At 36.5% G+C, this 26,390-nt stretch overlaps 1 protein-coding gene across 7 annotated transcripts; it reads right to left on the bottom strand.

Annotated features, from left to right (window-relative positions):
* Positions 1 to 182: 182 nt before the first annotated feature.
* Positions 183 to 26,260, bottom strand: LOC117573678 (protein CREBRF homolog). 7 transcript variants are annotated; one of them, XM_034257011.2, is made up of 6 exons: positions 13,550 to 15,133; positions 2,692 to 4,585; positions 2,415 to 2,633; positions 2,093 to 2,350; positions 1,904 to 2,029; positions 183 to 1,834 (listed from the first exon to the last, which is right to left on the bottom strand). In XM_034257011.2, exons 2-6 carry the CDS (start codon positions 4,427 to 4,429, stop codon positions 1,725 to 1,727), a joined length of 2,451 nt encoding a protein of 816 aa, XP_034112902.1. In that variant the 5' UTR covers positions 4,430 to 4,585; positions 13,550 to 15,133; the 3' UTR covers positions 183 to 1,724. The 7 variants fall into 7 exon arrangements, with proteins under 7 accessions (XP_034112902.1, XP_034112901.1, XP_034112899.1 ...); XM_034257010.2 differs by lacking the exons at positions 183 to 1,834; positions 1,904 to 2,029; positions 13,550 to 15,133 and adding exons at positions 19,869 to 19,933; positions 26,133 to 26,260 and having other exon boundaries at positions 2,164 to 2,348; positions 2,414 to 2,633; XM_034257008.2 differs by lacking the exons at positions 183 to 1,834; positions 1,904 to 2,029 and adding an exon at positions 15,181 to 15,414 and having other exon boundaries at positions 2,164 to 2,348; positions 2,414 to 2,633; positions 13,550 to 13,965.
* Between the last annotated feature and the right edge of the window lie 130 nt (positions 26,261 to 26,390).

The raw sequence follows: 26,390 nt of genomic DNA, 5'->3' as shown, positions 1-26,390 counted from the left end.
AGAAAATACACACAAATAACTCAATACAAATATCACAAAATTAGCAACGAGGCTGAGCAAAAATCATCATCGAAATTATAATCAAAATTAATCATAGTAATTATTGATCAAAACAAAGCATGTATGTAGATGTAGATTATGAACAGAACAGAATAGAACAGAATAATAAAACTCAAAGGGTGTTAAGTTGTTTTGTTTTTTGGTTTTTTTTGGTGTTTTGTATTTGAAACTTATTCGTATGCATTTCAAAGAGCGACCCGTAACTAAATGTAAGAAGAAACCAAAAGTAATGTAGGATTTGAATTTGAAGTTCAATCGTAGGTGTGTGTTGTTGTTGTTGTTGCTTATGTTAATAAATTATGATTTATACACGTATAGTATATAGATAAAGATATATGTAGGTATATATGTAGATATAGATAGTTTATATTGAAGGTAATTTATATGCAAAATCGTAAAATATGATACGAATAATAGAAAACTTAAAAATTAGAATTGGGGCAAAACCAAAAAGCATATCGCAGCCAAAGGGTTTCACATTAACAAAAGACAAGTAAAATTATATCACCATGCATACATGTTTAAATATATGAACATATACATATTTATATGTGAACATACATATTTAGTCCATATGTATATTGTTGTAAAATTAATTAAAAATACACATTTGCATAACACATTTCACATTGATTATGCATGTTTTTCGATTTGAATTAAATAATAATAGAAATTGTAAACTGCAACAAACTGCTGATAACCTAGTGGTAAGTGGTAATTGGTAATTGATAAATGGGAGAGGAATTTAGGATCGAGGGGGGTATATAACAAACATAATGTTAATAATAGTATATGCATGATAAAAGCTCTCCAGTTGGTATCGAATTTGTAAAAACTTAGTACTAAACATTGAACCAATTGTAACATTAATATTATTCATGTAAAGAAGCATCAAAAATTAAACAAAATAAATCGCACCTGATTACACACACATATGCATATGAGTGTTTATATGTAACTACCTATATTTCTTTTTACAATTGATCGCAATCGCATGCAATTGTTGAAAACAAATCAATTCAATTCTTATGTTGTAAACAGGTAAATCTGGTAGCTAAATCCAAGACGCATTCATTCAACATTTCTTTCGCTTTTTCGCTTGCTTCTTAATAACATGTTTTCTTACTCGCTAAACAAATGACGTAATATTTTTATGTTTTTGTAATTGTTTTTATAGATTTGTGTGTTGATTTTTGTTTGTTTGTTTGTAGTTGCCTCTTTGTTTGCATTTTGTTTCGTTTCATTTCATTTCTCGGTTAGTTGTGCCAGGGAATTTCCAGGGAATCTTTAGCGCGTTTGACAAAATAGTTTCGACACATAGTTTCACATATGTGTGGCATATATCATCTGTTGCATGCTACGCCAGGCTCTTAAATCACAGTTACATCGTTCTCTCTTTAACTCACTCTCCTCTCTCTCTCTCTTTCGCTCTATCCTTCTCTATCTGTTATCATCATATCAACATAAGTATTTATCACTCAAGCAGAACATTTTCGAAAATGATTGATTGTTTGGTAAGTTGGTAGGTTGGCTTATTGTTTTTCTTTCGTTTCAGGTAGATTTTGGGGCGTGTGGATTGCGTTACAAGCTAGCTTTCATTTTTTTTTCGTGTTGGCTTACAACTAAAGTTGATGGGCGGTTCGTTATAGTTATGCTTTTTTGGTCTACGATGATTTACGCAGCTCCTCCAGGCCTCCGTTGGGCAAACCGCCACGCATGTTCTCCAAGACCTTGTTCACAAAATCAGTAGAGCCGCCCGCAATGCGTATGCCAGCTGTTAATAATAAACATAAACATTAGTTAATCACATTTTTTAAGCATATTCAAATTGCGTGTCTCTTACATGATGCTGTGCTATAAATGCGTTGAATTTGCAGATCCACCTCCTCGGTGGACTCGCCCTGACTCTTTGTGCGATGCTTGAGTGCCAGCGCCTGTTTCAACTCGGCAATGCTGTTCATCAGACGCTCTACAATACACAAAATGAAATTTAAATTAAACAATCTAAGGAGGTTGAATGTCAGCTGCTTACTGTGCTCAATCTCCAAGCCATAGAGCTTGATCTTATTGGCCTCGTGTTGGGCCTTCTTCTTGAGTCGACAAGCTCGCGAGGCGAGCTTATTCTTCTCCTTGCGCGACTTGGGTCGCACATTGAAGGGCAGCTCCGAAACGGGCGTCATGTCGTTGATGGTGCGACTCAGCTTGTCCAACTCCTTGCCAATGTTGTGCAGCTTGCGTGCATTCGGAGTCAAATCGTTGCCATCTCCCTTACGCGCTTTGCCGCTGTGCTGCAGGGTTCAAAGTAGAATAAATAGTATGAGAAAAGTCTTTTGACATCCGTTTGCAATCATACCTTGTACACTTTATGCCGCGCACAGAGCAGGTGGGACTGAACACCGGATCGGTGACCTCGTTGAGCACATGTGGATCCTCGAGCTTGGATTGGAAGACCAGACGCTTGCCCTTGGGCCCCTTGGCCTGTACGTTGTATTGCCAGAAGAAGCGCTCCTTGCCCTTGCTGCTACTCAGCTGATTTGGGGTTGAAGTGCGTGTCTCATCCTCATCGCCAGAACCTGAAGAAACAATGTTTATTACTATGAAATGTGAATTCGATTTCCAATGCTCACTCACCGTTGTCACTGCTAAAGTCATCGTAGTTGTCGCTGTTATCGCTGGATGCATCGTCGTCATCGTCTTGCGAGAAATCAATGCCATCCGGGGACAACACGCTGCCCGTGCTCAGCGATGAGAAGCTCTCGGCCTCGGCCAGCGAGCCGGTGGATAGTAAATGCTGTCGGGGCTCACGTCGCATCCAGATGTGCTCGCGATCTAGATGCGTGGGCGCCGACGATGACAAGCGCGACAATTGCGAGTTCTCCACTGCGCCCTGATAACCACTCGATTTGCGCACACTGCCCGCCGCCCCAGCTGTGATCACCACTTGGCCCTGAGCCGATGCACTGCCATTACAAGTGGTTGTGGTGCTATTCACACTGCCGAAGCCGCTGCTGGCGCCACCCGGACTCAGTGCAGCGGACTGACTGAGCAAGGAGTGACGATCCGGAGGTGAGGACATGACAATGCCCTTCTTCAGCAGCTCCTGCATGTTGCGTGACTTCACCAGCTGATACTGCGACCGGTTGGCATGCGGTGGCGGAGGCGGTGTCAGCGGCGATTGCGATGCCTGGCTGCCCGGCGAGAAGCTCGAGCTCAGCTGCTGCGTCGCCGGCTTATGCGGTGTGCTGTGGAACAGTTCGAAAGTGTCGCCTGGCTGCTGCTGCTCTTGTTGTTGCTGGTGCTGCTGTTGAATCTGTTGGCTTTGGTTCAGTAGTGTCTGCAACTGTTGCTGCTGCTGTTGTTGCAGCAACTCCAACTCGAGTGGCGGCCCCACCAAGTGGTCCGATGTGTGAGATTGCGGCGAGAGTAAAAAGTTCACATTCTGCTGTGGCAGCAAGTCTTCAATGGTGCCAATGACATCCAAGAAATCGCCACCATTCAAATCACTCAAATCGTTCGCCTGTATTTCGGCTTTATCGTTGGGAAAAATGTAATCGTCGTCTAGATTAAATGGCTCATTTTTGGTATGAACAATGGCATTGCTAATATCGCTCCACATGGCATTCGAATTGGGGGTCATCTCGTACAGCAAACCACTGTTGCTGACCACTTCCTGCAGCAGCGATTGCTCATGAACCGTATTCAGATTGAGACTGGCGCTCAAATCGGGCGTAAAGTAGCCGCTGCTGGCAGCATTGCCACTGCTGCTGCTGTACAACGTCGAGCTGAGCGGCGAGGCGGCGCTCAGACTCACATCCTGCAGCAAAGTGGGCGACAATGAAGAAGCGTCCAGCGCATCCAGTCCAAAGTCGGATAGTTCACCCAGCTGCAGGGCTTGTTGTGTCTCATGTTGTTGCTGCTGCTGCTGCTGTTGTTGTTGTTGATGCTGCTGCTGTTGCAACTGTTGTTGCTGCTGTTGATGTTGTTGCGCCATGCTGGGCAGAATGTGTAGTAGATGCTGTTGGCGTGGCGTTGTCGGCGTCAACGTTGGCGTCTCGCTCAGCTGATGATACGGATGATGATGATGAAGATGGTGATGGCTCTGATTGGGATTATTGCTGCGCGGTATGCTAATTGCTGTTGTGCTTAGCATCACATTCGATGTGTAGCTGGTTGTCGTGTTGTTGCTGCTGCTGCTGTTGCTGCTGGAGATGGCACTCGATGTTGAAATGTTATTGTAGTTGCCGCCTGTGTTGATCGTCAACGTTGGGGTGCCCAGTGAGTAGAGCTCGTATTTCAATGGATTGCTGCTGCTGTTGGAGCCGCTGTCAAAGAATTCCGATGACATGGGATACACCTGATTCTCAGTCATTGCGAGAGATCGAACGAATGTCGCGAGCGGGAAAGAAGGATGCAGATCCCGCTGTTACTTCTACTTCTTCTACCCTTCTCTTTCTCTCTATCTCTCTATTTAGTTGGGCGCCAGAGGCGCTAAAGCGCTGCTTTGAGCGCAGTTGCTTTACACTTGCTGAAATGAGATAGAATTGAAAGATTATATTAGTCAATCAATTTAGTAAACGATATTAAAGTTGAAAGATTGTTTTTGCACTTTAAGTTATAAGACTGTAACTCTTAACCTTAAGTTGATAGTAAGTCAGCATATTGAAATTAGAATTTTCTATTTTAGTTATTTTCTGCGGATTAATAAAAGTAGAGCTAATAACTTTGAAAGTTTTCCATATATAAACAAATTCTGCATAAGTCAACCAACTCTATTGTTATATATTTAATGTTTAACGACATTCTGAGGCCAGCGCATTTCCTAGTTAAAGTGATCGCATAGAACTTAAATATATCAACACTCTAATGGGTATTAAATATGCAATGCCACATTCCAGATACCATTGCAATCCGCATATAAAAACCCGAACCGGAACTCTACTATAGAGTCGAGTTATATACATCGAGCAATGCCAGATCTGAGAACTATATAAACAGCTAGACAGACAGATGTAAAATATGATTGATGGACTCGCTGCATATGAATGCCTAATTAGCAACGATATCTGAGAGAGATAAACATAAGCCACTTGGTTAATCCTATTTAAAGGTCTATAACCAGCAAATGTCATTGTTGTTGTTGTTATTATTGCTGTGCTTATCGCCTTGATTGATAACGTGAAACGCAAAACTCATTTCGCTTTAAAATAAAAGAAATCATTTTGCAATTTTTTTTGTTGATTTGGATTTTTTGCGAAAAAATAAACCAAAACTAAAAACAACAAAGCAAATAACGCAAAGAAAACAAAAGGCTCGTAATAAAAAACAAAAACTAACAAAACAAGTAATAGGGAATGCTTATCTAATGATAGACGAAGAGATACGCTATATAGTGTCTTTACTACGATTTAGACTCTAGTTTGTAAACAAATTTAAGTAGCAAATATACAATACAAAGTAATTAATGTGTATTTTATATATTATGCATACAATTAATTATTTTTTTATGTACCCCATTTTGATATGAAAGGTATAAAAACTATGCCAAAATTAGTGCGTTCTCTTCTTGTTGCCTTAATCGCTTATTCGCCAGTTGCTTTTTGCCTTTCGCTAAGCAGGTGACTCTGCAATTTGTTATTGTTTCTTCCTTTCTTGTTATTTTCGCTATTGTTGTGGTTGTTGTTGCCGTTTATAAATATTAATTAGTTTGTTTACAAAGAAAACGAAATTTCTGGTTGATTTTAATGGTCTTAAAATTTTGCGAAGGAAAAATACATCTAGTATCTGGATTATAAATTTCTTGCGTGGTGCAATGCGAAAAACAAAATAGAAATGATATATTAATAATGAAATCGCGCCGATTGAAACATTATAGCTCAATTCAATTCAAATGTTATTTTGAACTAACGAAATCACAAAACTCAACAAGTTCAAACTGCGAATTGAATTTGGAACCAAATGAACTTTGAGCGCCTTGAATCCAAGCTTTGGAAAGTGAACACGTTCATAATGTGACTCAAATAAACTGGAATCGGAACAAATTAACGAACTTTGAGCCAAGCTTAACTCAAGAAACTTAAATTAACTAATCAGGTGATCAAATTATTGAATTCTTTTCTGTAAAATTTCAAATCACAAGCTTTTAATTAAATGTGTGCTGTGACTGTGATTCTAATTATTTCTACATAATTACAAAATCAGCTAGTAATTCATCACATTCATTGGCGCCCCTCACACAAATGCACACATACGTACATAAGTGCTATATGTATTTGTGTGTGTTCATTGTAGACCTTGGAATTAATATCACTTACTCGTCCAAGCTTATCTTTCAGCCATTCCATGCCATGCAGTCAGCTCAGTTCAACGATAACTCGTTTCAATGCTGATAACATTCGTTTACACCAACGAACAATCGGATGTGAAGAAGGAGGCACATTGGACGTGGAAGTCGTGAACATTACCTCCCATTCATCAAGGTCAACCGACCACAGGCTGCAGTCGACTTAAGCCACAGCGAGTTGAAGCAAATCAAACAAGCAAAGACAACGTGTAGCATCTAAAGCGGCACTTAAACAACCAAATAAAACAACAATTCAACTTTTAGCTAAATGATATGGCTTGCTTGTTTCGCTGGGGTTCTTTACAATATTCCTATTGCTCCAAGCTCGCCACTTCAACTCGGCCCCTCTGTTCCCTCTTCGCTCCTTAGCCACCATTTAAATTGTTTAATATTCGTCAAAGGTTGCCGAACGCGTCGAAGGCCAAACAATGATTTTTTTTTCGACAAACTTAAAGCGCCCCCTATGAGCAAATAGGTGAACCAAGCACCACATATATGTATGTATATGTTCAAACAAAATAATGTATGTATGTATGTATATACTACATATAAATAGGAAACATACGGCGAATGCTTATGTACATAAAAAGCTACGAATAAATGAACAAAGACGAACATACGAAAATAATTTATTACACATTTTTTGTCGACAAAACTTAAAACAAGCAAACATTTTTTGATTTGGTGAACTCAACAACAGAGGAAGGAAAAGAGGGACAGAGAGAGAGAGAGAGAGTACCGAGAAAAAGCGAGTCTGTATAATTATCATTAAGAATATTGTTAAAACAGGCGCAACAAATATCGAAACGCTAACAAATAAGTTAATGAACGCAAAATGGAGACGAGAAAACATCTGATGCAAAACATATGATAACAAAAATCAGACGTACTAGAAATACACACACAGATATAGATACCATACATGTAAAAATAGAGTTGAATGCATTATAATTATATGTAATATATCTAAGTTGATATGTGTACAATATGGGTAAACAAAGCAAAGCGGAACACAGAACAAAAGCCGCGTGGGATGCACGTGAAAAGCTTTTGGAATTGAGTTGGGGGGTTTAAAGTACAACACATCGACTGTCTGAGGCGTGGCAAAGATACAACAACAAAATCCCAAAGCAGCTGCTTATTTCTTACAAGTTAAATGTTTCTGTATCTGTATCTGTATCTGACGTCACAGAAGTCTGATAAAGTACAAAAACACATATATTAATATGAGAATTGTTGGGTGAAATTTATAGCACAACTGCAGTCTGGCGGTAATTTCAACACATCATGCAATAATTATAAACAAAAATACATCATGAAAAAACAGTTAGACAGCGCCACGCTATCAACAAATTGAATTGAGGGGAACAACAAAAAAATAGCGACAGAGAGACACAGAGAGCGAGAGAGCAACGCTTTGAGCACAGTTATTAACCAAACTCAAGGTCAAAACTGTTTATTTTTTATATTTTGTTTTGAATTTATAATTTATCGCTGTGTTGCTTTTGTTTTACACTCAGACACACACTCAAGTACATACAGCGACGACGAGTTGTAAACAAAACTAGGCGAGCGATTGTAAAGAGCTTTTTGAGAACGTGGACTATGCCTCTCTTCCTCGCTCGCTGACGCTCTCAATCTTTCGCATGTTTAGCACGCTTGACATTTGCGCTCTGAGCAACATATGTTTTCTGACTGTTTGCTTTTGTCGCCATCTTCGTTCGCGTCAAACTGTGTGTGAGTGTGTAAGTCTGTATACATGTGTATATATAGTAAATAATCTAAAGCTTTCCGTCGCTATGACTGGCGTTAGACGGGTTTTTTTTGTGAGTAAATAAAAATATATATGTATGCATATATTACAACAACAAATCGGCAACACTTAGCAAGCTTTTACATTTCACCAGAATATATACTAGACGCGAATGATTTCTTGTTTTGGTATACAAGTGAAAGCTCTTAATTAGTCCCTTTGAGCATCATAAAAAGTGTAAATAAACAATAATACATGTTATTAAGCTAACTGGTTAAATTTAGTATCATTATATGTGAGCAAATACTGAGACGATTGCGTAAACATTTCACGTTATGAATTTCAAGAAAGATAATTAGATGGCAAAGCAAAGCTTTGCACTCTCTATGTTAAATTCTATGCACTGGAAAAGCGTCATTCGATCGCCACTTCCGTTCTCACTCTAACTCAAGCTCATCTTGACGTTGCGAGAATAACAACAATATCTTTGTCGTCATCAGTGTCACATGTTCGAAGTGCATGCAATTTTTGTTTGGTTTTATCCCACTCTCTCTCGCTTGCTCTCTTCGCTGCATATATTTCTTTGTCTCCTACAATTTATGCAAGTCATTTTTGCTTTGGCTTTTGACTTTGCAGTGCTTTAATTAGGCACACGCACTCTCCTTGTCACACACACGCAAAACTAAGAAATGTATGTATGTACGGTATGTTGAGGTAGCCACCGCATTTTACCGCCAAGTGCAAGTTCCTTCTACGCGGCAATCGACTTATTTTTAGTTTACGTTTTTAGGGCGCCAATTTCACAGCTACCACGACTAAAAATATCACTAAGGAATGCGGGGGCGCTATGTTTAGGTTCAGTAGTTCTTATACCATTAAAATATGCATAATAAATATTACTAGTAAACATGCCAACTAATGAGCAACAAAATACTATTCCGCCTATTTATATAATAACATAGAATATACATTTTAGCCTGTCAGAATATATTATGTCAAAATGGGTTTAATGAACTAAAAAATATAAGAAGAATTAGATATCGCTTTGAAAGCTCGCACATTTGTATTTCATACAATTGTTAAGAGTAAAAGCACAAAAATTTAAATGTTTACTCTCTATACCTTCCCGACTCTTCCTCGTTTTCTTGGCTATTTCGATTCCCTCACCAATCAATAACAATGATAATTGGTATACCGCAAACAGGGCAAACAGCAAATGTGCGAGAGTCAAAAAAGGTTCGACTAAAGGTTACTCCTTGTAAACGTTAAAAACGTTTCAGTGAAAACTTTTACTGAAATAATAATATTTTATAATCTGTTTACTTATTCAATCATTACTTTTGGGATATTTCTGAATTTCTTTAATGATTTCTAGTTATCAAGTCTTCTATCATTACCATTCGCAATGTGCCCAGGGTATGAATAAAAGAAACGGCAAACACAAATTGCTGGCTTGCTGTTTCGCTAATAGATAAATAATTAAAATCAATTTATATTGATTTAGTAACATATTTGCGCACACTGCGCGAGTACATATAGTATATATAAAATTAGCACAGTTCAGCTGAAATGTTAGACAAATACCACATCGAGTGTGAGATCTTAAAAGTTAGTCTATACTCTATATAGTATATTGCACATACGCAAAAGACTTGAAATAACTCGGTTACTTTCCACGCTAAAAAACAGCATTTCATATAGTATGTGTGCCTAAGTGTTTATTGTGTTCTTTCATTCCCATTTCCCATTTGCAATGCATATGTACAATGTATGTAACTTTCGATTCAATCGGATACATTGCAGGAACACGTGAGTTTGCTATCAGCAGACAGACGCTTTTACAGAGTCGTCTGGCTCTCCTCACTTATCAGCGTCCAGCCGCGTGCCAGTGACGAACAGACTGATAAGCCCATCATCATAAGCATTGGGTCAAACACATTGCATATGGGAATTTACAACATTTAGTGACGTTAGGTTTACATGCACAAATATTTAATAAAGAAGCTATATTTGGAACCAACTAATGCCAGAAAATCCATATTTCATTACATATTTGTTTGGTAAAAACACACAGAACAAAATTAAAAGCTAAAGAAAAACATATTACATTTAAAAATACATTTTTTTTTTATAAAATATTGCTTTGTATAATATTCAGAATATAAAAATTATGGACCTATCAAAACAAATGGAAATATTTAAGAAAATCTCAAAAACTATAAAAAAAAAACCCTTTCCTGTTCTCATTATCAATAGTCTTTAACGAATTTGAAACATTGCTGGTAACTCTCGAATATTTCTTTTATCTTCAATCCTAACAGCTGGATAAGCAAAGCAGCAAAAAAAAAGAGAAGGCGTCACACACCCGCCCACATGTAGAAAACTATTTATTTTGTTTCAGGCACAGTCTGAAATGTTTGCAAAAATTAAAAACAAATAACAACACTTTGTAGCACCGGAAACAGTCCCTTAGTTTTTTGCCTTTTGCTATTTTTATCGGCTAAACGAAAACAAAAGCGAAATCACAATTGAAAACGGAATGAAAAAAAAAAAACAAAAACATAACAATCTTCTAGGAATTGGCGTTATAAAGAAGGGATTATTAGGGATATGAGAACATTGTCTTTTGTACAGTCGACTAAGTTATACTCTATTTACGAAATGTGTAAATTGCAAAGTCAGCACAAAGAGTTTTTAATGCACATCCATATACATACTATATAGACAAGTATAAGATATACTTTTTAAGCAATTTCACACAACAAAAAGAAAACAAGTTCGCTCAACGGCCGCATCCGTAGACCATAACACAACACACAATAAAGAAAGTTGAAGGCCGATGAAGTACAATGACCGTAGTATTTTTTATATACTAGAGACAACAAATGTATGTACTTAGAATTTATATAAAACACGTATGCATATGAAATATGCATACTATATATGCATAAACCGTATTGTAGTATATGGAAATTTGTAAGGCAAATCACTCGATTGGTCATCAGCACATTGAAACTATGTTAAATATTCACAGACAATCGAAGCGAGCGATAAAACGGGAAGAAATTCGAAAAAAATGATGCAATAGCAGCCAGAATGATAATCATCATTTCATCAATAGGCTAATCAGCACAATATGGAAATAGCTACATATCAGTTTATTAATTGATATGTGAGAAATATATATTTAAAGTATACTTCATATTCTTGTTACTTCCAATGTTAGAAAGTTTCATCAGAACATTCAACTATTTTTTAACGAAAGTATAGATCTCCCCCAATCCTGTGAACCTATCTTTTAATCATAATTTCATTTATTGGACGTTTTAATAATATTTTAATAATATATTATCAAATATCTAAGCATTATATCTCTCATTATGCCACAATAAAAGTGTGGCAATAATGCTTAAGCTGTCTCCCAAATATTATCAAACATATATTATGCAGCATTTGCCAATATTCCACAGAATCATCAGTCATAAATTTATCAAGTAAAGTCGGGAGCTTAAAGCACCTGCTGTTATCATGTATTTATTTACATGTATATTTACCATGTGATTTGGTTTTGTTTTCCTTATTGTTATTATTTTCTTTTTTATTTTGGCTTTTTATTACTGCAGTATTGCGGTGGATTGCTTATCGTGCGCTCAACTGTTGAGTCATTGATGTAGCTATATCAGCTATCTGGAATATACATATAACACAATACATACATATCAAGTGATATAGGAAAATGCAACTTCTATTAGCCTGCTTCAACTAGCGAAATATCGATTGTCGGCAGTTAAGTCAATTAAGACTAAGACACCCAACACAGCAGCTGAGACAGCTGGAAACCCACTCAAAACCCAATAAAGAGACATATAGAGAGAGAGACAGACAAAAAGATAAAAAAAACTGTCGGCAGCAGAAACGGAGAAGCTTGAGAATAGTTGAGTTTGGAGTCTGTGTTTAAGGAATATTTAAAGAAATTCTCTACTGTGGAATATCTGCTATTCTCCTAGAATTTACTATTTACAATTTTACAAATTTTTCCCTATACAATATATATTTTTAAGATCAAATTGTAATGCCTACTAGTTTTGTAAATAAATCTATTATATGGGAATTAAAAAATATGAAACTTATATGATTTTCACACTACAGAAAAATTTTTAAATTCCGAAGCTTGTACTGTTTCATAACACCCTCTATTCATAGGGTATAAGAACGAAATAAGAATTGTTAAGGGGACAAGTGTGAGCAGCGTCTTCTATTGATATTTACCCAACATATGGACATTTAAAGCATTCTACACAATTGAGGTTTCGGGTGTGTTGTCAAGTCGTGTCGAATCGAGACCGATTTCGATTCCGATTCCGATTCGAGAGTCAAGCGCTATTCGGCCTTGAATTTTTCGCTCACTGACACTGAACTCTGAAAACGACCGCAGAGCAGAATTGAATTTGAAATTCACATTCAAATTGAAATCAATTTCAAATTTAATTTCATTTTAGGTCGCCTCTTTTTCGTTAGGCAAAAATCATTTTATTGTATATTTCGCTCGCTTATTGATTATTTGCACAAATAGCAACAAATGAAATACACAAGAAATAAAAGGCCCCATTCAAATAAATACACGCATATCATCAATGGGATTTTTATATAATCGACAAATTTCGAGATTTTTACTCGTTTTGGTTTCCTATGGAAAATGAGTTTTATGTGTGTTGACTTTCCCTTTGTCTCGGACTCGACTCTAGACAGGAAATTATTAAGTTTTGAGAGCCATTTCATGGCTCATGGCCTATATACATAAACAAATGCGAGCATGTTTATAGCTCGACTTTGGTTTTGTTGCTGCAACGCGTTTCATATTTCACGATTTTCGATTTCGTTTTCGATTACAACTCTGAATTTTGAGAAGTTCTTGTGTAAATATCTGAACTGGGATGAGTTGACATTTTAATTGCCTTGGACTCGTAAATTACCAAATTTGACAGCTAGAAGAAGTTTGAAAATTAAATTGGAAGCATGATTCCAAAGAGCAATCTAAATATGATCTATGGCCAGAGATTTGTGTTTAAGTATTGTTGAGTCTGTTTTTCATTTGTAATACAAATTTGTTTTTTGGCTAATGAGGAAATAAATTTGTCCATAGTTGATCCCTTTCAACTTTCTAAGCCATAGTTGGGGAAAAGAAATTGGACGATCCCAAAAATTTTTTTTATAACATAATAACAAACTTTTTTTTATAACCTAATCTCTTAATAACAAAAGCGAAAACAACTATTAAAAACTGTTTGGCTTTTCCCTAAAATTAAAACCGGGTTTTCATCGCGGGTTTGCAAAGTAATAATATAATACAATAATTATTGTATAGGCATCTGGCATTAAGAAATGGAAATACCAACCTTATTCGACTGTGCTATACAAAAAGTATAAACAATTCCAGTTGAGAGGGAGTAGAGATAGAGTTGTAAATCGTCGTCGATGTCGGCGTCGTTTATGAGGCAAACTTTTGACTTCCGTGTTCAACACAAATTGTAAGACGATGAGGAAATATGAAAATTGTTGGGAGAATTTATACTCGCTGCTGTGTTTATTTAAACATTTCTGCTACTTATAGAAGAATTGTTATTGTTTATTTGCAGCCATTAATTAATTTATATGCATGAACACGCGGCGCAAAGGGAAGAAGCTTATTTCTTCTTCGTTTTCTTTTATTTTGTATTTTATATGTAAATTGTGTATTTCATTGTTGTTGTTGGTCACGCTTTTTGTTGGTTGGGTTTTTAAACTGGGTCACACATGTGGCGATTAAAACCGACTGAAATATGTGTGTATAATATTTAATATAGCACATATACACTTAATCATAAGAACTATGCACACTTTTGTATCAAATTTGATAAGTTAAATTAGTATTTCATATTCAGGCTCGCGTCTGGCGAATCTTATCAGCTTGTCACCAGAAAGCAACAAGAAACAACATACATACAAATACCCAATGTACATAAGAGCTCTAAGAATTGTTATATGCATGTACTTTTAATAATACATGCATGCACACAAACGCAAATACACATACTTTTATGGGTTATTGTTGTTGACGTAAGACTTGAAGTTTTGACATTGAAAAGCTCCGAATAGATTTTTTATATTTTTTTCTTTTGGTTTGTCGGGGTGTTGTTATTAGAAAACACTCGTGTTCGACACTTGATGGCACACACACGTTAAATCCAAATATATATCGTAAAATATTATTGTGTATTATAATTATGGCAAAAATTTACAACAACTCTGGAAAGCTTTCGGTGTTATCGTTTTGTTGTTTCTTTTTTTCTTCGATTCTTTGTTGCTGTCAATTTTGCGGGGATTTCGACCGAGCAGCTGAGCGCGTTGCGAACAACTGATCAAAGCGTGCACAGAGAACGTCGACAACGAGAGCAGCCGAAGTAAAGCTCGCTCTGCCTTCGGTCGCTCGCGACTCGCGAGCTCGTGTGTGAGTGAGTGCGTATGTGTGTGTCTTTAGCGTCGCGTCGTGCTTGCGTCGGCGTCAGCGTCAACGTCAGAATTTTTGTAGTTAAATTCCAGCACTCTTCAAATTTGGCAGCGATTTTTTGTTGTTTTGTTTTTTATTTTTGTTTGTTGCTTCATTTATTTATGCAAATATAATGGACCTTTTTTTTATTCTTGCTTTGCTCGTTTTTTATGATTGAATATTCTGTTTCATGCTTCTTGTTGTTTTCTGCTGTCTTGGAAACTAGTTCGCGCTTTTCGCCTCTAATCGCCTTAGCAAGTTTGTTTAAATATTCGATTATACGTGTGTTTGTGTATACCATATGTCTGAACCTCAAAAGTTAATTTAATTGGAACTGGAACTCGTATGATCAAAAAGCGCGAGCGATTTGTTTGCGCTTGTTGCTGACTTGTTTTAATTGCTCGCTAATTGAATTATGAGCACAACAACTATACACAGTTACTTTTTAAGTAATATGCATCATATACTATATCATTTTTGTATATATACAAATGTATTTACATTTATTTACTTTGATTTGCACGCGCTGCTGCATTGACTGACGTCGTTCATTCTATCAGCGCTTTTTGTTTGTTATTGTTGTTTTTGGTATGTACACCGACGACAATAAAAAATAATTTGTTCTGTTTTATTTTGATTATCGCACTCGACTGAGCTCTCTACACACTAATACACATACACAGGCAACAATAATGTGCTGTGCTCGCGTTTTGTGTCGTCCGCGCTTGTCAAACGTTCTTGACCGATTGTTCAAAGTTTTGAAAAGCTCAGCGACAAAAACACGCGAAGCAAGCAACAGTACAAGAGAAAGCTTCCGCACTGCTGGCTGATTTTGTTTTGATTGTTCAGCTGTGCAGGCGCAGCATTTCCAGAGAGATAGAAAGAGAGCAGTAGAAACGGCGCATGTCGCTCACCCACACACACACGCATACAGTGTGGTTTCATGAATTACCGGCGCTGGGGGGCATGGCGCGAGTGGAAGTGGGATAGAACGAAAGAGTCGCTGCTATGGTACAGTCGACGTTTGTTGTTGTTTTGTTATGTGGCTTTCGCATTTGTTGCTCACTTTGCGAGATGGACTGTTTATGTTTTATTCCCAATTTGATTAATAAATAAATTCATTTACAAAGCTTCCGCTCTTGCTCTTTCTAGTTCTCTCTAGTCTCACTCACATACACGTTCACATGTGTGCGTGTGTCGCTGCCCACCCGTTTTTTGACGTCACCTTTGTTGTTTACTTCGGGACCAGTCAGCTTGTTTTCATTTTCTTTGCGCACTATCATTGTTATACCCGTTAGAAATATGTTAGAAGGGTACGATAGCTTAGTGCTAAGAGTCAGGAGGGAATCTTCAATTTTTTAACGAGGAAGGTACTAATGAATCAAATATAACGAATGGGGCTTAAGAGCGGCTTAGTTGCTGCGGTCACACTATTTCATAGTCAGTCATCTTTACTATCGGTTTCTTGTTTTCATTTTCTTTGCACACATTGTTATTTGTTTTGCTATTGTACGTTCTTTTTTCATGCAAATTTTTGTTATGAAATTGTCTGGCACTTTGATTTGTGTTTTGATTTTCGCAAAAATTAAAACTAGTTGCACATTGCAAAAATATACTATATATAATCCATCGACATGTTTTTATTTATACGAATGAAAGAAAGAAATAAAGCAAAAGGTGCAAGCATCGAAAACGCGCGCGTTTATAAGCGATGCATTTTCGCTGCCTGCTGACGTTGCGTTTTTCAATTCTTTATTGGTTTGTTTATAAAAAGCACAAAAAAGACAGAAATATAAATAAATAAATTGGAATGCACACAACAATAGTAAATGTGCACAGACTTTTTGTATGTGTTTATGAATTGAATGCGAGCGTTATTTCAATTAGTTTGCAAATTTGACAAAAAATGATGCAATATGACATATTAAAGGTGTAATATAATCCATTAGATAGCCGTGTTTGCATAGTTACATACATATATTTTCAAAATGTGCTGATCGAAAGCTATTCAATTTGAAATGTGATTCATTCATTTATCTAAGACTAAAACGATTCATATGTTTAGGTTACCTAATTTCGTTTAGCTCAAATTGCAGTCATGTTGATAATGAAAGAATTCGTCGCCCACTTCACTGGAAAAATTCAGCGGTGATGAAGGCTTTGATGGCAATCGACTGACGCACGGAAAATTTGCTGAGAGAGAAAATCACAGACATGTCCTTGGAATGGCAAAGTGCGCCACAGCAAAACAAAATACAACAAATAAATAAAATAAAAATAAAAATAAGGAACACGACACGACAGGAGCAGGCGTGTATCAAGTAAATACTCGCATATGTTCGGGAGAACCTCGAAACATCGGGAATAGTCGGTTCCTGTATACATATAGATGTGCCAAGGATGTCACACGCTCGCCCACTCCAAGGATAAATGATTGTCAAGGACGTGGGCGCCGGTATCCTTCAAGTATTTACAGCAACGCCCACGTTGAAGGCGCTTTAGAGCTTTCGCAGCCTGCTGCGTGGGTGTGACCAGAGTGACGAGAACACCGGTTTTCTTACTTCTCTTTCCATACAAATTCACATCCATCCCACATTCCACTTTCACTTTCTTTTCGTCGCGTCTTCGAGTTCAAGGCAGTGCAAAGCATCTGTTGTTGTTGCCTACATTTAGGCATCGCCACGCCTCCTGCCCTTTTTGGGCGTCGTCATTGTGGTTTTCGTCGAGTTACTTGTGTATTCCATGTTCAATTTAATTAAATGCAAAGCTTTTGAAACCCACAGCATTAGCAAAAAAACCGGCTGCCAATTCGATTGACATTAATATTTGTATGTATATCGATTAGTGTATCGATAAATAAGTACGCAATTGGTGAAATGTGACAACACAAATACAAGTGCAGTCACAACATAAATAACAGAAAACTATTTTTAGATTCTGGTGGAGCTGAGTATATTACAAAAACTTCGTCACATTATTTTCCAAATTGTTTTTGTTATGAATGTGCAGAAACACAACAAAAATGCGACCGCAGACTTGCAAGGACATCAAGGGGTGGGTGGAGAGCGGAGGCTATGGTGTTATGGTCGCTGTGGCATTTGGCCTTGGGGTTGTAGAGACGCATTTCGTAGTAGCGTGGGTTTTATTATGCGAGAGCATGCCACACTGCCATGGGGGCAGAGGGAAAGAGAGAGAACGAGCGAGAGATAGACTCTGAGCGAGAGAGCAACTGTTCGTTTGTTTAAGGATTTCAAGGGAATTCTGCGTCGTAACTTTTCAACATGGCAGCCAAATCTCCACAGCAACCCCCAAAACACCCCCCAACACATCTTTTTTTATGGGGGCAGCCGGCGAATGTGTACATCGAAAAAATATATGTATATATAAGGTATATACTATATCCTTTGTATATACAGCATGTTGGCGTTGTTGTGACGCGTATCGATTTGTTTATGTTTATTAAATGAAGATTCGCAAAAAAAAAGGGGTGGCGCTTTGGGGGCCAAGAGGGTGCGAAACAACATTGAAAACTTTCACACTCTATTCTACATATTTTAATGCTTGTTTGTACTTATTAACAAAGCAGTTGGGGAAGAACACAATGTGTATTAAATTTCTGACAGGTAAATTCAGTATGTAAGGATGGAAGAGATTATTTTCTGGGAAATATAATGTGAAAAGCTTATGCGGAAATTGAAATTTCTAAAGCATAGAACACATTTTGAAGCTTCTATATAAAATTGAAGTATGTATATTAAAAAATGTAAATATGTTGTATAAATTGTTTATTCATTGTGAAAGATAATTTTTTAAAAAGAGCAAAGCAGCTCTTATATGAATGATAGTACTGGAATATTAATTTTTCGGGAATAATGTCAGAAAATGCTTCACAACTCACATGCACTTTTCATGTGATTGATTCAGCGAATTCAAATAAAAAAATAAACAACAATATGGCCATATTTGTGTTGATTTCTTGTGTTGTTTTTCTGCTGATTCGTGTGCTTAACGTTCATTGGCCCCAAAGCACCGCACACACCAATTATAGCCAAAGCTCTCTGATAAAACACAATAACAACTCAACACACACACAAACAAATACAATTTTCAACAACTAAGCGTTTTCAGTGTTCACATCGTAGACGAATAATAGACCCAAACAGCCATATGTATAATATGTGTAGACCTCAAGCCGTTGGCTTTTCCACAGCACCAAGTTCAGTTCAAGTTCAGGGTCAGTTTGCTACTCTTTTTGAAGTAGTTTCTTCACTCTACCGACAGATAAATACATACAACAATATATAGCATTCTATATCGTACATTCTGCTTTATCTATTATCACATACAAAGATCGCACGTCATGGCGTCAACGCATATAATAGAAATACATTTTAGCTGCTAAACAAAGTTCAATTTGAATCATCTAAGGAAATTAAATTAAGCCAAAATGTGCGAAAGACAAAGTGAATGGCAATGTGGGCGACATAGTGACAATTTGGCAAAGAAAATTTCCACGGCTATTTTAAATATAGAGCCAACGCATGTTTCATGTGAAAAATCTGCACTTGGTGGGCGTTTGAGAATCGCAAAGAACGGCGGGTGCTTGCAATTCTTCAATAGATAAGACATAATTGTTATTTAGAAATATCAATATTGTGACAGATATGCATCGTCATCCGCTTGACGAAGCATTTTCCTATTTTATCATGCAATTTCATAGTATTTGTATTTTATTTCTATTTTACAGATAGTCAAGTGCAATCATACATTGAAATAGTCAAGATTGCAGTATTTTTTTCTTTATATGTAGGCTACTAGATAAGATAAACTGAAAGCTGACAGAATTATAAATTCTTGCAATTTCCACATAATTTGTATAGTTTATAGAATATTAAAACTTACTATTTTAATTGAAAAATTGTATAGCCTCCGGAACAAAGAGTATTTAAGTATTTTTATATATACAATTCAATTGGCATAGAAATTTTGAATTTCACAAGACGATCAGATAGGTTTAGACTATTAAATACCCTCCTTTGTCATATATTTAATTTTGAATTCACTTAATTTTATTCACTTTGTTTAAAATGTTTGATTTAACTACGAATATGTTTAATTTATTTATAAATGGCGTAACTTAAATAATTAATTTTGTTAGAGTTTCCTATTTTGCTAAGATAAATTCTTACCTTTTAAGTTGTGAGTAGCCCAAATTTCATATTATAGATAAGGCTAAGGATGACCAAATTGTCGCCTAAAAAACCAATAAAATAAATTAGGATAAAAATACATTATAAATGAGCTTTTAAATCTATTTACAAATAAATACTAGTAATGGAATAAAGCAATCGGTATAACTCAAACTAATGGGTATCTCAGAGTCGATTCTTCTCACATGGTAATCGCAATTGCAATTGTGGCGAGGCGAGTATAAAACTTGGGCGGTTCGGTTCATTGATTGCAGACGACATCGGCGTCGACAACACCCGCCGACTGTAGTATGTTTTATTTTATTTTTTTATACATAGTATGTTTGACAATGCGGAAGTTGTTGAAATATAACAAATCCAAGGGGACACAAAGAGAACTGCATGTAACATACACATATATATATGCTATACAGATAGATATAGAATCGTATCGCGTTCTCTGTGTCTGCAGTTGCAACAAAGCGCAGACAATCGGCCTATGTCTATTTACATATACGCGTACAAGAATTATCTGGCTGAGTAATTAATGGATCTCATTTAGAGCGTTAATGTCAGCTCAGATCGAAAAAAAGGAGCATTTCACTTCAACTTACCCAAGAAGGAAAAAAAGAAACAAACGAAATGCGATTACAGAAAGCAAACGATGCGAAGCGAATTTAACACAAAAGTTTAAGAACAAGGTTTTTTTGATGCGAAAGATGCTTGAATAACAACTATCTAAGGATTGAACAATAATAATAACACGTCATATAGCGAAACACTACTACCCTAAAACCCCTAAACAACAAAACAACCGGAATACGCGACGCGAACGAACGGAGCCGACACAACCGACCTGTCTGAATTGCACTCGATAACTGTGTCAGTGTGTAGCGACGGAATGCTTAGAGAGTCTCAGACTCGCAGGATGCTCTCCTGTTTAATGTTGGATGTTGGCGGCGGGGCGGATTGCCGATTGGAACAAAAGCCACCACCATCACCACCACTACCTCTGGCATCAAGCAGCACAAGCCAGAGAGCCAGTCAACCAGTTGGTCTGAGCCTGGCGCAAGACGCGAGATAATAGAAAATACACAAGACCCAAAAAGAATCAGAAAAACTCTACTAGAGTGCTCGACTGGCAGATACCCGATAAAAAGGTTGTAAAACTATAATAATAATAAGTGTATGTAAAATTACACTTTATTGTTACTCTGTAAAATTATTTTATGTTTAACTGTCAAGTTAATAATGCAATTGTAAATAAATTCTGACTTATCTTATTTATATAAAACTTGAGTCCCAAATTTAAAAGACATCTGATTACATTGTTTTGTTTTAGCCCTTAATAGTTCTTTATATGTTTATAGCAATAACATACAAACTGATATGTGACCAAATTTTCATGAAACTGTACACTTATCAAGAATACGTAGTTAAATCTATATATTTTATAAAGACATGGACGCTTACTTTCCATGAATTACATAAAGTTTTGGTTCCTAAAATATTTATGACGATGCATACAGAAAGACATGTGTCTAACGTGGCTCAAAAGTTTATTCCTATAACGAATAGATATACATATACATATACATATATGCTATGGAAATGGAATACTTTCTTTTGCCTGTTGCACACATCTTGGACAGACACTAGCTTGATATACCCCATTTAACCTATTAATAACTGGTATGAATGAGAAGGGAAACCCTCGAAAGACAAACTCACCCCAAGCTAAAGACTCGTTTTCTTGAATGGCATCGCGAAATCTTTGTCTTGCCTTTTATTTTCATCGATTTAACTTACGTGTTTGCCCACCAAACTACGCGGGGTGGAAAGCGCTTGCGGCGATATTCTATGTCCTGTTGTATGTCCTGTGAGTGAGCGCATGAGCTTGGCAACAGGACGCTCACAACTCTCTGCCATTGTGCTGCCTCTTTTACAACTTTACAACTAAATTTATTACTCACTTCTGCTGGAGTCATTCAGACTATTGCCAAAGTACAGTAAGGCTTGCAATTTCTATGGGTTTTTCCTGCTGCGTTGTATTTTGGGGGAGTTGGGAAAGATTCGATAAAATAGAAGTTTAAGCTACAAAAAACACCGTAGATTAACTAAAATTTAGCATTATTAACCAGTTAGATCACCTAATACAACTAATAATTAGAGAAAACTAAAACTAGTTCTAAACTTATTAAAACTTAACAAGGAATTTTTAAAAAAATAATATAACAAGTTTAGGAAATCTTAACTAAAGTTGTTTTTGTAATATTAGACTGTTTCTACTATTCAAGATGAATTCATATTTTTCTTGTCTTCCCAGTTCTCAGTTCATCCACTAGATCAACGTTCGGTTCTATTTATTCGCTATTTTTCTTGGCCTGGATTCGAACAATGGATACGAGGTAACCCGCTGCCCTATTTACTGCCGGGATGGGACCATCTATGGGATTATTATTATTCTATCGGTATGTGTACGCTTCATGCTAATTCCAATTCCAGTTTGCGGAACAAAAGCAGCGAGCATAAAAACTTTAACTTTTGTCTGACTGGAAGACAGAGGAGGAACGTCCAAATCCGTGCTGAAGTGAAACAAGGTTTTCTCGCTGGGATCTATACAAAAGCAAAGACAATAAAGACTAAGCAACCCTATCTTATCTAGGTATACCGTGTATTTCTACTATTAAGGGTGTAATAAGTTCTCTATTTAAGCTAGAGTTTGAATGTACGTTTCCTATAACAAAGCAGATTACAGGGCATCTAACTGTCGATCACGCTCCTTCTTAACTGTCGCGATCTTTAGTCCTTAAAGGTAACATTTATGTTTTCCCAGCTTTTCACGAGTTACGTTAAGTACTTAGGATTTTTTCTTTTGATTCTATTCTCCTCACCCAATTCATTTCAATAGAAATGTAAATAGTAAATTTTAATAATAATTGAAATAGATTTGCCCACGAAAATTGTAGCGTTATCTTTAAGGGGTGAATTGCATCCAGGAACTGCATGTGGTAAAAACTCCCAGCATAATTTCAAAGTTTCTTTTCAAGTCGATCTATAGAAATTGTTAATCGATTTTACGGTGCATAAATGAAAACCTTTTGCAAATTGCTTTCACTCAAAAAGTTATTGCTTTAATACTTAAGGAGCAAATGATTTGAAATGTAAATATGGCTTCCTTAAAATCAAAGATATAAGAAGTTCCCCTTTTTATTGGAAAACTTATGCAACTCGATTTATTAGACAATCACAAATCTCAAATTAAATTTTTTTTTTGCAAATTACAATGTCTAAGCATTCCATTAAAATATAAAATGTTTTATTTTTCTTAATAGAAGGTGTGGGTAATGTTATCTATGTATATATACTTTTTGAAGAAAAAATCTTGTCTAATAAAATTCTTGGGAAGATTGAGTTTTGAAATGCAAATATGTTTATCCTATCAAAATGTATGAAGATAAATATTTTATAGACTTTCCAAGAAAAATTGAATTAAGAAGAACATTTCAAGTTTCAGCTTTCTCTCCAAAAGTCTACAAAAAGCTTCTCGATCCAATTACTGTTATAATAAATGGAAAACTTGATGAACTTTTCAACAAAAATTAAATTAATTTGCAGTGTCACTGGCTAGCTGCGTTTTGATCCTAGCACCGCCTCTCCCCCTTTGACCATTGAACCATCGGTTACAGCTGAATTTCCTTTGTATTTTTAGCCCATTGTCTTCTTACGGTTACGTAGAGATTTGCACGTGTGCACAAATTAGCAGAACTGGTTCCAATGTTTTTTTGTTTTTCTTGAACCGCATGGAAGTAGTTTCCTTCCGGGGCGCTTTTCCTTCTTGCCATTGTTCTACATATAACAGAAAAACGTCGGGCGGCAGTTGGAAAATTTTCTTTTATTTCCTAGACGCCATGTGAAGTCGATGGATGGCATTTTAATTTGCGAGGTGTATTTAGAGAAAAATCAAAGTTCATCAATTATATTACCATTTACAAAGTTTCAGTATAAAACTCAGATTTTCCTATACTCGAGCTCTAAGTTCAACCCTTCAATGAGTCATGGTGGTAAATTCGCCAAAAGAATAAAAAAAGAATTGAAATTCCGTAGAAAACTATGAGTAACAATAGACATTTGAATACGCTGCTGTAAAGGAATTCTAAAACGCTTAAAAAAAAGCGAAAGTTGAAAGAACTCCGCTTAGCATTTGTTGAATCGTAACATACCCCCGAAGGGCTAGAAGCATGTTAGGGGTGCACAACGCACACACTCAGCGTGAGATGCGTGTAAATTCTCTAATTTTCATTACAATGTCACTGGGTCTCTGGAAGCACCCTAAAAACGCCAACAGCCACCAAGGCAAGGCAAGTGAGAAGACATTGAAGTAAGTACCGAAAGTACCACAGTACCGAAGGACAAGGGTTGAGGTTTAAGGTTAAGCTTTAGCCTTAGCACGAAGGGGAGCTAGCGAAACGTAACACGAAAGCATAAATCACAATTACACACACGCACACACGTGTACACGCCGTTTGCTGGGGATGTTTGGACCTGCGGAGCTGCAAGCTTTTGGCGGCCACGTGCAAAACGATCAAAGCTTGCAAAATGGCGTCCCTTGAAATGAACAACAATATTAATAATGACAAGCAGATGCCTTTAGTTGAAGCACTGCCAAAGATCATGCATGTGAATGCTTCATTTAGTTGTACTCTATAACCTGGGAGTGGAATATCGTATGTGTTCCCATTTCAAGGAATTCAGGGCACTACCGCGATTGTCCACATTTGGAACTTTGTACCATTTACTTATTTTGGTACATTCACTTTTGTACCAAAACTGTTGCGACTAATTTTTGTTGGTATAGCGAATCACCGATTTCGTAATGGTACATTTCTAAGGTTCTAGTGTGTCTGGGTATATACACGCATACCTAAGTGTTTGGTTTATCATTTCCTACTTGACTATATAGTAAATAAAAGCTCAAAACTAAGATTTGATTATCTACGCCTTTGAATATAAGAAATAGTTTTCATTAATTTTAAATTCCAAAAAAAAGTTAAGTTCTCAAATGTTAATTACAAAGTATTAAAACATATTAATTTTAACCAATTCTTAAATAAATGATGTGTTATTTGATTGCACAACAAATACACAAAAAAGCCTAAAGTCTCCCCTGAATATTTATAATATATTCTGTTTCTTACAATGTTTTTCTTTAAGCACATTCACTTGTTTAAAAAGACAAAGTCCAATTATCCTGCACTCCTATTTTGTAATATTAACAAAAGTAAGCATTATTTATTATATAAACATACTTATTATTTAAATAGTGCTCTAAAATATTGGTAATGAAATCTACACTTATTACTAGCATTTGAAAACTAAAGTTTTATACCATTTGGAAACAAGTACCCACTTGCAAAAAATGTACCTAAGCTTGTAGAAATGTACCGAATGTACAAGTGATATTAAAATTCCTTATAGCAATGCGAAAACATGCACTTTTGAGCGGGAGGGCGTCGTGCCATGAATGAATTTCTTAAGCGGAAGTGTGTCACGCTGTCAATGTGTTCACGAGAGAGGAAGAGAGAAAAAGCAAGGAGTGAGAGCGCAAGTAATAGATAAGTAAGCTCGCATCATGCAGCTTGCACACAAACACATGCATATGCGTACATATACAATCATTTGGCTGGCATACATTTTGCAGCAGCAAAAATTTTCGCGCCAATTTGTGCAACAAAAAAATGTGTAGCATAAGACAGCAAAACCAACAACAATAACAACTACTTTACAGCTGCAACAACGCGAAACAGGTTTGCAACGGCTGACTGACCGACTCTGTTGCCATGGTGAAGGTTGCAATAGAAGCAACAAACAACAAAAGCAACAATACGAGCAACACCTCCAAATACAACCACAACAGCAACAACAACAAAATAGTGGTGACAATGCAACCAAAGTCGCTTGTGTACAAAAAAATGCTGGCAATAACACGTTTTTGTTGTTATTATTTTTTATTGTTTGCGTTTATGGCGAACGCTTTTATGCTAATAAGCGGAGGCGGGGCACTACTACACACGCACACACACATACATGCATGTGTACACTCTTGTTTTGACACCAAATTGTTACGCTTTATTCTGTTCACCAACAACAACGATATAAATAAAGCAGCCTTTACTTACATTACATGCATATACAAAACAAAGAAATTCTTACACAGCACAAAATATGCATTTCAATTCAGTTATTTAATCAACGCTTACCCACCTGCAAATTATGCGATATTAGAAACACAGTTAAATTATTTAATTTTACAATATGAAATTTCTTTTGTCTCTTTTGTATGCGACGAGTTTCAAGTTTTTAAAAGGCAATCACAAAGCAGCATGCAGGTGTCGTTGAAAACTATTTACCATTCGCTTTTACGCTGCTATTCTACACACAGGGTTGCATTTGGCGCGCGCGCACTAACCTGCGTCGCTTTAGTGCTGCACAACGACCCTAAATTATCGATAACAAATCGGT

The sequence above is a fragment of the Drosophila albomicans genome, chromosome 2R (genome assembly GCF_009650485.2).
Source record: "Drosophila albomicans strain 15112-1751.03 chromosome 2R, ASM965048v2, whole genome shotgun sequence".
NCBI lineage: Eukaryota > Metazoa > Arthropoda > Insecta > Diptera > Drosophilidae > Drosophila > Drosophila albomicans.
This window is presented reverse-complemented; position numbering and strand designations above follow the sequence as displayed.

What these genes read in the sequence shown, in the direction of transcription:
- LOC117573678 (XM_034257011.2), bottom strand. Translation starts at nt 4,429, where the DNA reads ATGACTGAGAATCAGGTGTATCCCATGTCATCGGAATTCTTTGACAGC. An exon ending in TGACTTTAGCAGTGACAACG is followed by an intron (nt 2,634 to 2,691) that starts GTGAGTGAGCAT and finishes TTGTTTCTTCAG; the next exon opens with GTTCTGGCGATGAGGATGAG. An exon ending in GCGCGGCATAAAGTGTACAA is followed by an intron (nt 2,351 to 2,414) that starts GGTATGATTGCA and finishes TTTGAACCCTGC; the next exon opens with AGCACAGCGGCAAAGCGCGT.